General features: G+C 36.9%; 1 protein-coding gene across 2 annotated transcripts; it reads right to left on the bottom strand.

Annotated features, from left to right (window-relative positions):
• Window positions 1-1,188: 1,188 nt before the first annotated feature.
• On the bottom strand, window positions 1,189-12,147 carry clu (clusterin). 2 transcript variants are annotated; one of them, XM_037750681.1, is made up of 11 exons: window positions 12,029-12,106; window positions 11,804-11,805; window positions 7,600-7,759; window positions 7,008-7,156; window positions 6,607-6,777; window positions 5,550-5,720; window positions 5,024-5,237; window positions 3,666-3,806; window positions 2,752-2,978; window positions 2,071-2,249; window positions 1,189-1,893 (listed from the first exon to the last, which is right to left on the bottom strand). In XM_037750681.1, exons 3-11 carry the CDS (start codon window positions 7,712-7,714, stop codon window positions 1,881-1,883), a joined length of 1,380 nt encoding a protein of 459 aa, XP_037606609.1. In that variant the 5' UTR covers window positions 7,715-7,759; window positions 11,804-11,805; window positions 12,029-12,106; the 3' UTR covers window positions 1,189-1,880. The 2 variants fall into 2 exon arrangements, with proteins under 2 accessions (XP_037606609.1, XP_037606608.1); XM_037750680.1 differs by lacking the exon at window positions 11,804-11,805 and having other exon boundaries at window positions 12,029-12,147.
• Window positions 12,148-13,161: the final 1,014 nt, after the last annotated feature.

Below are 13,161 nucleotides of genomic sequence, written 5' to 3'. Positions count from 1 at the left end.
TTTTTACACAAAAATAAAAACGGCACAATATTTTAAACGCTGCTCTCCTTTACTGACTTCTTTATTGTTTGTTAAAACATGTTTTCTCATTCTGCTTCTTTTTATGAGCAATAAGGTCTGACCTTATCAATACTTCCTGCTAAAATTAAAACAGTTTTTGGATATTTTACACAAGAGAATTATTTTTCTGTACTGTTTTGTCTCACTTATACGCTATATTTTAGTAAACAGTTGTAGGTTATTCTCTTACCCCGACATAGTCTTAATAAAGCAGAGTAGTTGAGTTTTGGACTCAGAAATCTTTTATTAATTAATTTATTTTTGCTAACTTAAACTTTGATTTTTGCTTATTTAGTCATGGATATTAAATGTTGTGTAGAAAAAACATAAAGATAGGAGGAATAGCCAGACACAGTTGTTCGTTCTTCAAAAAGAAATCCAAAATCAAACTCTTTATTTTTCACAGCAATATCATAGGCTATTTTGTGAGCCTGTTTTGTTTTATTTTTTATAAGTTTTGCTTGTGTGGAATATTTTAATATGTCCAGTAGCTATTTATAATAAACATAAGAACAAATTAATATATTTAGATAGTTTTTAGATATTTACACTATTTATTTTTATTTTTTTCTTAACTAACTTAAACTTTGATTTTTGCTTATTTAGCCATGGATATACAATTTTGTGCAGAAATACTTAAACATAGGAGGAATGGCCAGACACAATTGTTCGTTCTTAAAAAAAAAAAAAATCCAAAACATAGTTTTTCACAGCAAAATCTTATTTTTAAAATACTTTTTCCTGTATTTTGTTTTTTAAAGCTAGTTTTGTTTGAGTGAAATCTTTTAATATCTCCAGTAGAAATCTAATATATTTATTATATAAAATAATATAATTACGGATGGCCCGTCGTTAAGCCCTGCCCTAGAACGGCCACTGTCCAATCCTACGTTAGCAACCGTAACTAGGCGCACGTTGTTGAAAGTGCTGAGTTTCATGAAAAAAAAAAGGGAAATTCGTGTCTATATACACACGAATCAAATAGATTCAATTTCGTGATTATTCCATGAACTGCTGTGGGACTGTGTTGGTTATTTTGGTTCCATGCATGAGAAAAGCTTTCTTTGACAAAGATGTTAATGTCTCTGAAATGCATGAGTGATCTCACAAAAGAACGAAGACACTGAATGGGTTTGAGCAGGTTTTATTAGATCTCTATGTATTGCTTTATTGCTAGGCTGTTGTACAGAGGGACTCAAAGCAGTCCTGAACATAATCGACTCCTATTTCCCAACTTGAATCTGTCCAATCAGTGAGTTTAACTCCAGCAAACCGACCACTTTAACCAACTCAGATAACAGCGATCATATAGAGATCAGTAGAAGGGTAGGCTGGGTCTTTAAAGTCACTGAAACAGCTGCTCTAAACTTTACTTTTCTACAAATCTTTGCAACAAACCAAATCTTAGTTTAACCTTCATGTGTTAGAAATGCTGAATGCATAGAATAAACAGCTTCAGAGTCAATATACATTTTGGTTTTTAACAGAAACTCAAGCAGAATAAATCATTTATGCTGCCTTTTGCAAAGCCCAGCTCACAAAAGGCCTAGACGTTGAAGGTACAATAGACATAAGTAGGCCTGTTCTCTACATCTACTGAATATCTTCTCTTACAGCAGGACAAAGAGCTCTAATGTAACAGTATAAATCTCTGAGGTTTAACTGAGTCGTTTGCAAAAGCAGGACTTAAAGAGGATTCACAACAGAACCAGTGGGTTCAGTTTTTATTTTTTTCCCCAGGTGTTTATCGTCGAGGTTTCAGGTGGGTTTTTGATGAATCCAGAACATTCACTTGTCAGCAGACAGTGCAGGTTGGGACGTTATTTGACCACACTGGAAAAACAAAGAGAAGGAGATCAGTGATTCCTTTACATCCTATCGTCCTTGGAAAGATCATTTTCATTCCATATAGATCTGTATAGTGGTATCAATATTCTCATCTAACTCTACGCAAGAAAGCAAATACACGTTTATCCCCAAACTATTCCTTTAAATGTGCTCGACACTCACACGCTGGTTTCCTTGTAGCGGTCCAGAGCCTCCTGGGCCAACACCTCAGAGAACTTGGGGTCGGTCCAGGGGATGTCGCCCGGTATGCTGATGTTCATGGGGGGAGAATCGAAGAGCTTCACAGACACGTTTGTTTCTCCAGGCTGCTTCTTCTCCTCCTCAGTGTCCCCGCTGTTCACCTACAGTATACAGGGAGAAATTCAGTTTATCTGTTATTACACTGTATAAAACACATGTGTATTTCCAATATACTGATATACTGTGCATAATGCAGATATAGTGGCTTTTACTGCTCCGATTTTGGTCATTTGGATTTTCTTTACTTGAATTGAATTATTGCTGAAACACCTACAAAAATAAATACATATTAATAGTATAAAATCCAACTTGCAATGTGGTCGTCAAGCTAAAAGTACATAAGTTTAAGGTTGCTTGTCTTAAGTTCATCATGAGCTTTGACCTTCTTTTTTGTAGATTTCATGGTCTCATATTTTTCTGATTCCTCACTAAAGACCCTTCAAAAATTAAGAATATTTCTTCATCCATTTCCTCTACCAGCTTGTTAGAAATTCATATTTTGTTGATTTAGGAAAACTCCATTACTGAATACACTAACTATGAAGTAAAAAAGATGTCACAAGTGATAATGACGTATTGATGTTGGCCCAAGGGTCTACGTACCGTCTGAACCTGGAAGACGTCGTCCTTGGTGTTGGTGTTGTTCGCCAGAGACGACACCCAGCCGAAGTCTCGGTTGAGCATGTCCAGGATGGAGGAGGTGTTGAACATCTGCTCCTCGAACCTCATCATCAGGCTGTTGTACTGCTGAGTGAAACGCTCGGCCATGGCCAGCGCCTCCTCCAGCTCCTCCTTCAGCGGGCCCTCCAGAGGTTTCCTCCCGGAGCAGTCTGTGAGGGAAACATCATCACGGAGCTCCAGCAAGGTTAGAAAAATCACTTTACTGACTACACTGGGATTATTTTCATTAGAAGAGGACATTACATGTGTTTCAGTGCATGATTTTTTTATATTGTTTGTCATTTTGATCCCAGATCATATCACGTCTGACCCTGCACTCAGAGTCGGATCCCTCTGAATATGAAATCAATATGAGCCTCTTTGTATTTCCCAAATGTCTCAATAACGTTTTTGCCGTCAGAGGAACAAAAACATCATCAACACAAATTAAATCTCACTCAATTGAAGCCCTTCCTGCTTCTAACATTATCATAAATCCTAATTGTGTTGCTCTAATAAAAACATCTGCATTATCATTCAGGTCTCCAACTCTGGTTTCCTGCAGGAGGACCTCACTGCACCAAGTTAACCCTTTGAACCATTATTATTAGTTGTTTTATGGCTTCTTACATAATGCATTTAATTAACAAGGATGCTGTTTATATTATTTTTTTATTATTTTTCCCTTCGCATTGCTCATTATTTGTTTCTATTTAAAAGCTTAAACATCTTACACACACAGTCTGTATCGGCCTCATCATTATAGCTTTCTTGTATCCATGTTTACGTTTTGGACTGATATTACTGGTCACAACATAAAAGAAAGACTAAAACGTTTAATCAGAGAGTTATCTTACCAACATTCTGGATCTCTTTGCATTTCTGACACTCGTCGCGGAACTTGAGGCAGCCGGCCGAGTTGCGGCGAATCTCTCTGCAGGTCATCCTGCCGTTGCCAAACGGTTTGGTGATGACCACGTCCTCGTTCACGCTGCCGTCTGGGACCAGACACAAATATACAGTTTGTACTTTTTTTTTTTCAACTAACAACCTTTATTTTATATATATGGTTTGAAACTAACTGAAAGACTCTCCAGGGACTGCTCACAAATCCACCTGTGTCAAATCTTGAACTCAAATTTTCAAATTGTAATTTCCTTGCCGGTCACATGACCACAAATGTGAACATACAGTACGTTTGAGGAACCCAGCCTGGTGCAGATGAGTGAAGCTGACAGAGCAACAATAAACGTTATTAATACTCTCTTAACATGAGAACAAAAGTCTAGACAGCGGTTCCCAACCTTTTTTCTTATGGGAACCCTGTTTTACCAATGTAACCCCCTCGACCATGTCCTTATCCTCACCAGATAGAAGGCTGTTTTTAACTTTACCAAACAAAAGATATACTGTATACTTGCAAATTCCCCCGCTGTGGGATTAATAAAGGATTAGTTTATCTTATCTTTTCATTAAAAAATAACCTTGAATCTGGCTGTTTTCGAGGGCCACACGAGGTTGGTAACATGTCTAGAAGATCTGCGGGTCAGTTTTCTGGTAATGAGGTTTCAAAATGGTCACATGATGGTGGGGCGATGGGAATATGCACACATGTAGACAAAATAACATTTACACTTCATTTAAAAGGGGACTTTGATATAATTAAATAATCAATCACTACATTTTGACTTGAAGTACAATATCATATCTTGTGAGTTTGTTGTTGCATTTTGTCTTTAATGGGACAGATTCTGCAGACAGCTCACATCTACAGTTTGCATACAGATGGTTTTAGCCTCTTTTAACCTCTGTTTGTTGTTTCACATTGCTTTGAAAACTCACAGTGCTAAATATAAGAGTCTTTTATAGCTAACCTGATATGACTGATCTTGGCAATGACAACTTAGTTACTTTAAAGTCTTTTTTGTGTACTTCCAGTATAAGACAATTTAAATGTTTACCTAAAAAAAGGTCTTTTAGACTGAAATGTGCAGTTTTTTCAAAGTTTTGTAATTGCAGGGTAAACACAAGTGCAATTAATAACATTAATTATGGCCCTGTTGCATTGAGGTGGATCAGGGCTCTGGTATTGTGCATGCTGGCTCACTGGAATGACTGTGACACACTAAATACAACAGGACCATAATCCATTTGATCAATTACACCTGTGTTTACCCTGCTGTGACATATCAAAGTGGCTGCTGTGAAAACGTACCGTCATTAGGAGCTGCGTCTGAGTCGATGTCCGTCATGGAGCCCATTGAGCTGAAGAAGTTCTTGCCCATGCCCATCATGGGGGAGAACAAGTCCTGGAAGCTGTGGAACGGATCGTGGAAGAGAGAGCGGATGCTTCTGCGGTGGCGAATGATCGGTCCCAGGAAATTGGGGAAAAAGAAGACTGGAGGGTTGAAGTGGACATGATCAGCCACCTGGGAAACACCAACAACACAGAGACACAGCCGGTTAACTTCTCTGTTCTGCACTGAGTGAATATTATATTCCATTTCTGCCAATAAATCCCCATAAATCCTACACACTGGTACATTTTTCTCTATTCTCAAGTCTTGCTTGAAAAAGAGATTGCAAAGTGAATGAGGTGATTTGATTATATCTACCTAGTTTTGTGTTATTAGTGCTAGAGGACAACCTTAATAATACACCCATCATATAATCTATGCGTATACAAGCAAATATGTATCTCTGTGTCCAGTGTTAATGTTGGTCTAACAGGTAAACAGTACCTTCATGCTGTCTGTGAATATGCTGTCCACACCATCGGCCATCTCTGTATATCTCTCCTCCAGGTTCTGGAGCTCTTTGTTCTGTCGCTGCCCTTCCTTCTCCAGGACGTCTATCTTCTCCCCGTTGATAAAGATGGAGAACGGAGACGATCTGTTCAGAACCTCCTCCAGCTGCAGGGAAAAGGAGAATAAAAAATCTGAAATATCTATACTTTTTATTAGCTTATCAGGAGATTGAAGAAGAGAGGGGATGGAAAAGAGTTTTGTAGAAGGAGTGATTGTGGGTTTTTTTTGGTTTTTTTCTGATACTGGTCTAAACATGGGAGGAGAAACAATAATGATGATAATAATAATATTAATAATAATAAATATTTTAAAATATCATAAATTAAAACAAATAGAATAAAAAAGAGAGAAATATAAATAAATAAATGAATAAAATAAATTCACTCATCAGATTCCCCTGTATATCATTAAATTTGACTATTTACATGTAAATGAAAAATGACTACAACAACTGAAAACCATTACAAATAAAGTAATATGTACATATAATAACAGGTAGTAACTGTATATTTAAAAACAAAGTATTAAAAAACAAGGGAGAAATATAATAATAATAATACATTAAAATATATAAATAAAAACTGAATTAAAAATAAATAAATATAAATTAATTAATTAATTAATACAATAAATTCACACACCCTGCATATCATTAAATTTCCCTATTTATATGTCACTGAAATTTCAAAGCATTTGCTATTTTATGCTTGTCAAGAGAAAACACTGAAACTTTGATGTGAGTCCAAAGATACCACTCAAAATCAACATGTTTGTGCACACAAAAGTTGCATTACAGTCAATTTAGTTTAAGCGGTTCCTATAAAGAACCATCAGTATTGATTGATTCTCAAAGCAAAATGTAATCAATGGAACTGCATTATATTCCTTATAAATGATGGCATTGACCAGCAGCTAATATCTGTATTATAATCAAACCCCCTTATATATAATCTATAGTGAGTACATGTATGTGTGCATGTGATGATCTGACCTGGCGTCCCACCAGTCCAGATCCACTGCTGCATGTTCGGGAGTAGTATTTAATGCAGGTGTTCTTCAGGCAGGGCTTACACTCCTCCCACAGAGCCTTCATGGTCTCGTTACAGACCTCCTCCTCACGCTCCAGCTTCTCCTCCATCTCCTGAGCCGCACGCATCGCTTCCTGTTGTGAAACAGAGACAGAGATTTCAAGGCAAGATCTTCATTCGGTGGGATCCTTAGAACTCATTGGCAGTTATTATCGTTGCATCGTGTTTCCAAGGGATCAAATCAGCTCTATTGGGACAAAATAAACCTATTTCCTTTACTGTTCTGCAATGTAAATAAACACCGTCTCATTCTGGCAACAACGCTCATATCTGACACAGAAAGTATCATCAGGCATGTTTCTACCTCTTTCTGCTCCTTGGTTTTCTCCAGGGCGTCCAAAAACTTCTGGTGGGCCTCTGAAGATTTCTGCATCACGCTATTCATCTCCTTCACTCCGTTAACGGCAGTTTCAATCTGTTTATCCACATACTTTTCCCCCTGGAGGGAGATCTCTGTAAAAACAAAACCCACAAACGTATCACATATTCACTGCAGGTGTGGATTCCTGTGACAGACTCCAGCATTCAGCATTTTTTTACAAACATGAATGGAATAACAATCACTTTAGAGCACTTTAAGTTATTTTTCTTTAATTTCACAAAAGCTTAAGTAATTTCTAAAAGGTTGAGTTGGTTTTAAAGGACCAGTTTACCCAAATTACAACTTATTTTTTCTTTGATTAATACATTTTTCCTTTTGTGATATCTAGCCATTCAGATAAAGATATTTGTTTCTGAGGTTTCTGCTGTCACCGCAATATAATCTAGGCAAATGGGATTTCATTTGTGGTTTTCACAGCATTAAAAACACTTTTTACTGAGAAATAAAATTTAAAAAATAATAAATTTGGCTGAATCGACCCTTTAAATTGATCTGATGTCTGTGAGAAACTTACGGGTAAGATCTTCTTTTGATGGAGGAAGGATACAGTTGGCTGAGGCCAGAAGAAGAGCCACCACACCCAGAGTCTTGGACCCCTTCTTCTTCATCATCATCATCATCATTAACATCCTCTCTGACTCTCACAGGGCCAGCAGGCAATGATGAGGAAAAAACTGTAAAATAAAAACAATAGACATGAACATACAGGTTCAATTTAAACTCCTCCTGACTGTGTTGTGATGTTGTTGAAACATCCCTCCATCTCCTCTAGAGGGCACCATGAGCTGCACAGAAACCAGAGACCTACGCAGTAGAAAATAACGGTCATTGCTCAGCAGCTTTCCAGCCTTACACAGCAAAACACAAAAATAACAGCACTGATCAATACTGATAAATAATTCAAACTCATGCCTGCTGAATGGATCATTTCCCTAAACTAACACCATCAGCACCATCAGCAAGGACGTTATGACCGAACTGACCTCAGATCAGTGTTTTCTGTGACTTTGACCAACTGAGCATTATATAAAGAGAACAGCAGGCCCTTTCTCTGTTTACCCGTTTTAGTCTCTGACGTGTGCTTGGTCAGCTGCCTGTATGTTCAACAATGACCGCTTCAACAGAGAGTTTTTATTCAGATTCCCTCACATACACACAGAAAAAGACAGAGAGAGAGAAAGTCATCAGACAGATGGACTTTTCTCCTCTCTCTGCAGCTTTTCCCAGACAGTATGCTCTGTTGATTATTTCTGCAGCCGGACATAATCCTCCCTCTTCCTCTAAGTACACAGCCCTGCTCTAAATGCACCAATCTATCTGCCATCATCAAGCCAAGTACTGACATTATTTTTAAGTGCAAAGGGAAGTTGGCCCGCCATGAAAAGCAGAGTAAGGAAAGTGAATGAATAATATTTGTATTATACTCTATGGCCAAAAGTATGTGGACACGTAAACATTACACCCATATGTGATTGTTAAACATCTCATTCTAAAACCATCTGTTTCTATAACAGCCTCAACTCTTCTGCTTTCAGGTTTTCCGCAAGATTTTGAAACCTGGCTGCAGAGGATGTGTTCCCATTCAGCCACAAGAGCATTATTTGAGAGGTCAGCCACTGATGTTGGCCTGGCTCGCAGTCACGTTCCAGTTCATCCCAAAGGTGTTGGATGGCGTTGAGGTCAGGGCTCTGAATAGGACAGTCAAGGTCTTTTCAAGAAACCATTTTTTTGTGGACCTCGCTTTGTCAATGGGGGCACAAAGTGAGCTTAAAGGTACAGTGTGTACGATTTGGTGGCATCTAGTGGTGTGGTTGCAGATTGCAACCAACTGCGTACCCCTCCGCTCACTCCTCCCTTTCCAAGACTGCGGTAACTTTAGCCGCAGAGTGCAAAACTGTGGTAACGCCGTTCACCTTGCTCTGAGGCCGTCCTTACCATAATAACACTACTTTAGGACCTGCAGTCAGGTGATGATTCTCTTTGGGTTCATCATGAGCGACAATTTTCAGATCCCACAGTCATTTAATCCATTATTAATATATGAACAATTATAGCAGCTTTAATACATGTGGACATAAGTGTCCACATATGTTTGACTATATACATAGTAATAATACATACATATAGTGTAAGTTAGGTCATGGTGGGTCATTATACTATCCATGATAAGGGGGATGTCAAAGTAATTTGTCTACTATGTCCTGAAAACCAAATATATCTTATGTAACTTTGTTTTTCAGATTCATCCCTTGTTCAGTGATGTTTGTGCTCGCCCACCATCTCATGTTCCTATGGAAACAAGCAAAGTACAGTATGCACAGCGTGTTGTTTTTCTATCATATTTGGTTTAAAATTGTCCATTTATTATTATTTTTTTTTTATAACTTTTACATTCATTTGTTATTTGACCTCTTATCCACTGTCTGACAGTATCACATATACAGTATATTCAGTATGGTCTGCTTCAAACTGTTCATTGAAGCTCTAAGATGTTTACACATGAAGACTCCATGTTTTTATGGCTTAATTCTGCATGTTCTTTGCACACATTTTGAAATTGAAATCCCTTAAAATTGTGTATTTGAACAATGGTTTTCCTCACTTTTCAGATAGTAGCAGCTATTATAAGGAAGATAAACTCAAAGCACTGATGGTACAACCTCTCTGAATGTCTGTACGTTTAATCTGCAGTGAAAAACAGAAAAAAAAAGGACTGGACGCCCACCTGGAGGCTAAAAAAAAACGCCCCACTTTCTCCTCTGTATAGGAGCTCATGTGCTCACGAGTTTAACACGCACAGTGCAGCAAACTGCAGCCGTTTACACAATGAGGTCATTATTCATGTGACAATAAGCCCCTCACTTTAATTACAGCATGCCAGTCAGTTACTGGAAGGTTTGTAAACATGGGCTGAATGTGACCAGTGAGACCTTTTATTTTAACAAGAAAAAAAACACAGAATGAGTCAAGACTTGAGGTGCAGAGAGGGGAAAGAATGAGCAATGCATAAAACCTGAGACCGAGCCAGAGACAGTTAAACAAATAAAAAGGAAAAGAAGTAAAGAAAGGAGAAATAATTTACAATGCAGAGGTCAAGCTACATTATTTGCTGGACAGCAGCTGCAGGGATCCTGATAACTGGAAGAATGCAAAGAATGCACGGCCTTCCACAAAGTTCATGAAGTAAAACACAGCAAAACGTCTGCATCAGACGCTGGGTTTGAGTATTTTCTTTGAGTCCATATCTGAAACTACAGTATCTTATTCTACAGTGCATGATAGAACACATATCACCATATAATACATGTACTTTTATATTGGTATTTGTATATTATATTATATTCTGCATGGTATTTTCTTCCATTTATATACAGTATATATTTCATAGCATTGTAATATTACTGTATAGTGTGTGTATATTACACATACTGCATATATATTATATATAACACTATATACTTATTAAATTTGATCGGCAAGGATTTTTGATCGATTTAGCATTTTTTAAATAAAAATATTAAAACGTCACTGGCTCCTGCTTCTGTTCTGGTTCCAGATGTGAATACATGCCTGTTTTCTTGATTGTTTTATGACGATAAATGTAATATATTTGGATTTGGGACGCTTGGTCAAACAAAACAAGCAATTTGAAGACGTGCCCTTGGCCTCAGGGAACCTATGATGGACATTTTACACCAATTCCTGACATTTTATGGACCAAACAATTGATTAATTGTGAGATTAATTCTGCAGATTAATAATCGTTAGTTGCAACTACACTTTAATATATATATTTATATATAATTATGATTATGTATGTCATATTTATTATTCATATTTATACCTACTGTATATATTTATATGATATATAGTTCACACATCATGGAGTTGCACTACTGGATTTCTTTGCACAAATATTTGCACAATTCATATATTTAGTCTGCTGTACTGTAATGTATATATTGTATTGTATATAGCTTTTTAAATGTGATTTTCATTTATTCTATGTAAATAGTTCTTGTTTACTTACCTCTTACTGGGCTGCTGTGACATGAATTCAGTAAAGGTTTATCTTATCTTTTTGACCTGACATGTCTGAATTATCTGTTGTACTGTTGTTACATTTGTACATCAGCTGATGCTTGTTTTCACTGTTTCTGTCTCATTCTGTCTTTAAAAAAACTAAAATCTGCACCAAACGACTCTCCCAATCCCAGAATAAAAAGGAATTATCTAATCTGGACCATCTGGTTCTCCATTTACAACAAATGGGACACCATCACATGTGGCCTCATTTCGGCCTCATTTTAGGTGTTTTGGGATTTCTGCACCCAGAGGATTCACTTGTCATGTGGTTACGGAGCAATTAGGGTCAGTTCTACAGAAAATACACAAAATATTACATTTTTACAACAGTCCGTAATGCAAATACTTATTCTACAGTATATGACTATTAGAATATTAGAATATATTTTAAAATGCTCTATTTGTGTCAACAGTTCCTGATCAAATAACATAATAATATTCCTATATATTAGTACAGTTAGTATTTCTGCTGGCCTGGGTGTGTCTATAGCCTAAAGTGCATTAAAGTAAACCAACCATGATGTCATCTACCCTAATCCAGTTGTTTTGATCCAAAGATGGAGGTCACACCCATGAGTAAGCATTACAAACAGCAGCTGTCCCCTTGCCAGTCTGCATGCATGGAGAAAAACAACTGAATGGACCACATTTTACTAATAAAATCAACATTAATATACAGCTGAATTTAAGTTAGAAATGTTGGCATTTCATGAGATAAACCTGGAAACTGCATTGCAGTCTATTCTTTTCTATTTATACATAAAACTATCATCACAGCTTGCATTTAAAGAGACTATTCTCCTCTGAGCATCACAGAGCTGCAGACTGTTAAAACAATAAAAGCCTCTGTGACTCACCTCTGTTTGTTTCCTGAGACTCCAGACCGTCTGAAGCTGCTCCTGTCTCTCTGCTGCTCTTATTTATACCTGAGGATAACTGGGACGGTGCAGACGTGATTCATGCTGCTGCCATCAAGCTACAGCAAAATAAAAGACAACTTCCTGTATCACCCTTCAAAATAAATCGCTATCATGAACGTTTATTTTATAGTTTGGACAAAAACTGCCATGCTATATAGGGGAAAATACAGTGGTGGAGGAGGTAGCCTACTTCAGATATTGTTTTTAGAAGTACTAATACCAGACTGTAAAAATACTCTAGTACAGGGGTCAGCCACCTGCAGCTCTTTAGCCCCTCTCCAGTGGCTCCCTGTGGATTTATAAAAAATGGAAATGAATAACTGTTTTTTGTTTACATTTTCATTTTTATTTATCATTGTTTAAATAATTGGTCTAATGTACGACAGTACGACGGAGTATTAGGGCCACATTGAGGAAAAATAAATAAATCTGAGATTTCGAGAATAAAGTCATAATATTACCAGAATAAAGTCAGAATTTTAAGTGAAAAAAATCGTAATATTATGATAATAAAGTCATAATATTATAAAGTTGTAATTTCACGTGTTATTTTCCTTTTTTCTCGTAAAGTTATGACTTTATTCTCCTAATATTACGACTTTTTTTCTCGTAAAGTTATGACTCAATGTGGCCCTAATACTCTGTCGTACATTTGACATTCGGCCCACACTGCAATAGACTTATATACTATATACTTAGACTATAAACTGTGTTACCTTCATCACAATGATCAAATGTTTTGCAGCTCCAGACAGATTATTATTATTTTTCTTTGCCTAAAATGACTCTTTTGATAGTAAAGGTTGCTGACCCCTGCTCTAATACAACTAGGCTACAAATAGGCTATGTGGCCTAAGAAGTGTATCAGGAAAATGTACTTAAAAGTATTAAAAGTAAAAAATATTCAATGCAGAAAAATTCTAATTTCACCTTTTTAGAACTGCTTTGTGTTTTATATATTAAATATATATAATAATTTTACTATGGGGTTTCATGCTAAGTCCAGTTCCTTAAATGCATGCCGCTGATTGGCTGTTGACTCACTGCAATCTGATTGGCTGTTGGTCACG

The sequence above is a fragment of the Sebastes umbrosus genome, chromosome 18, assembly GCF_015220745.1.
Source record: "Sebastes umbrosus isolate fSebUmb1 chromosome 18, fSebUmb1.pri, whole genome shotgun sequence".
Classification (NCBI taxonomy): Eukaryota; Metazoa; Chordata; class Actinopteri; order Perciformes; family Sebastidae; genus Sebastes; species Sebastes umbrosus.
Note: the sequence above shows the minus strand (reverse complement) of the source record. Positions and strands in the feature narration are given on the sequence as shown.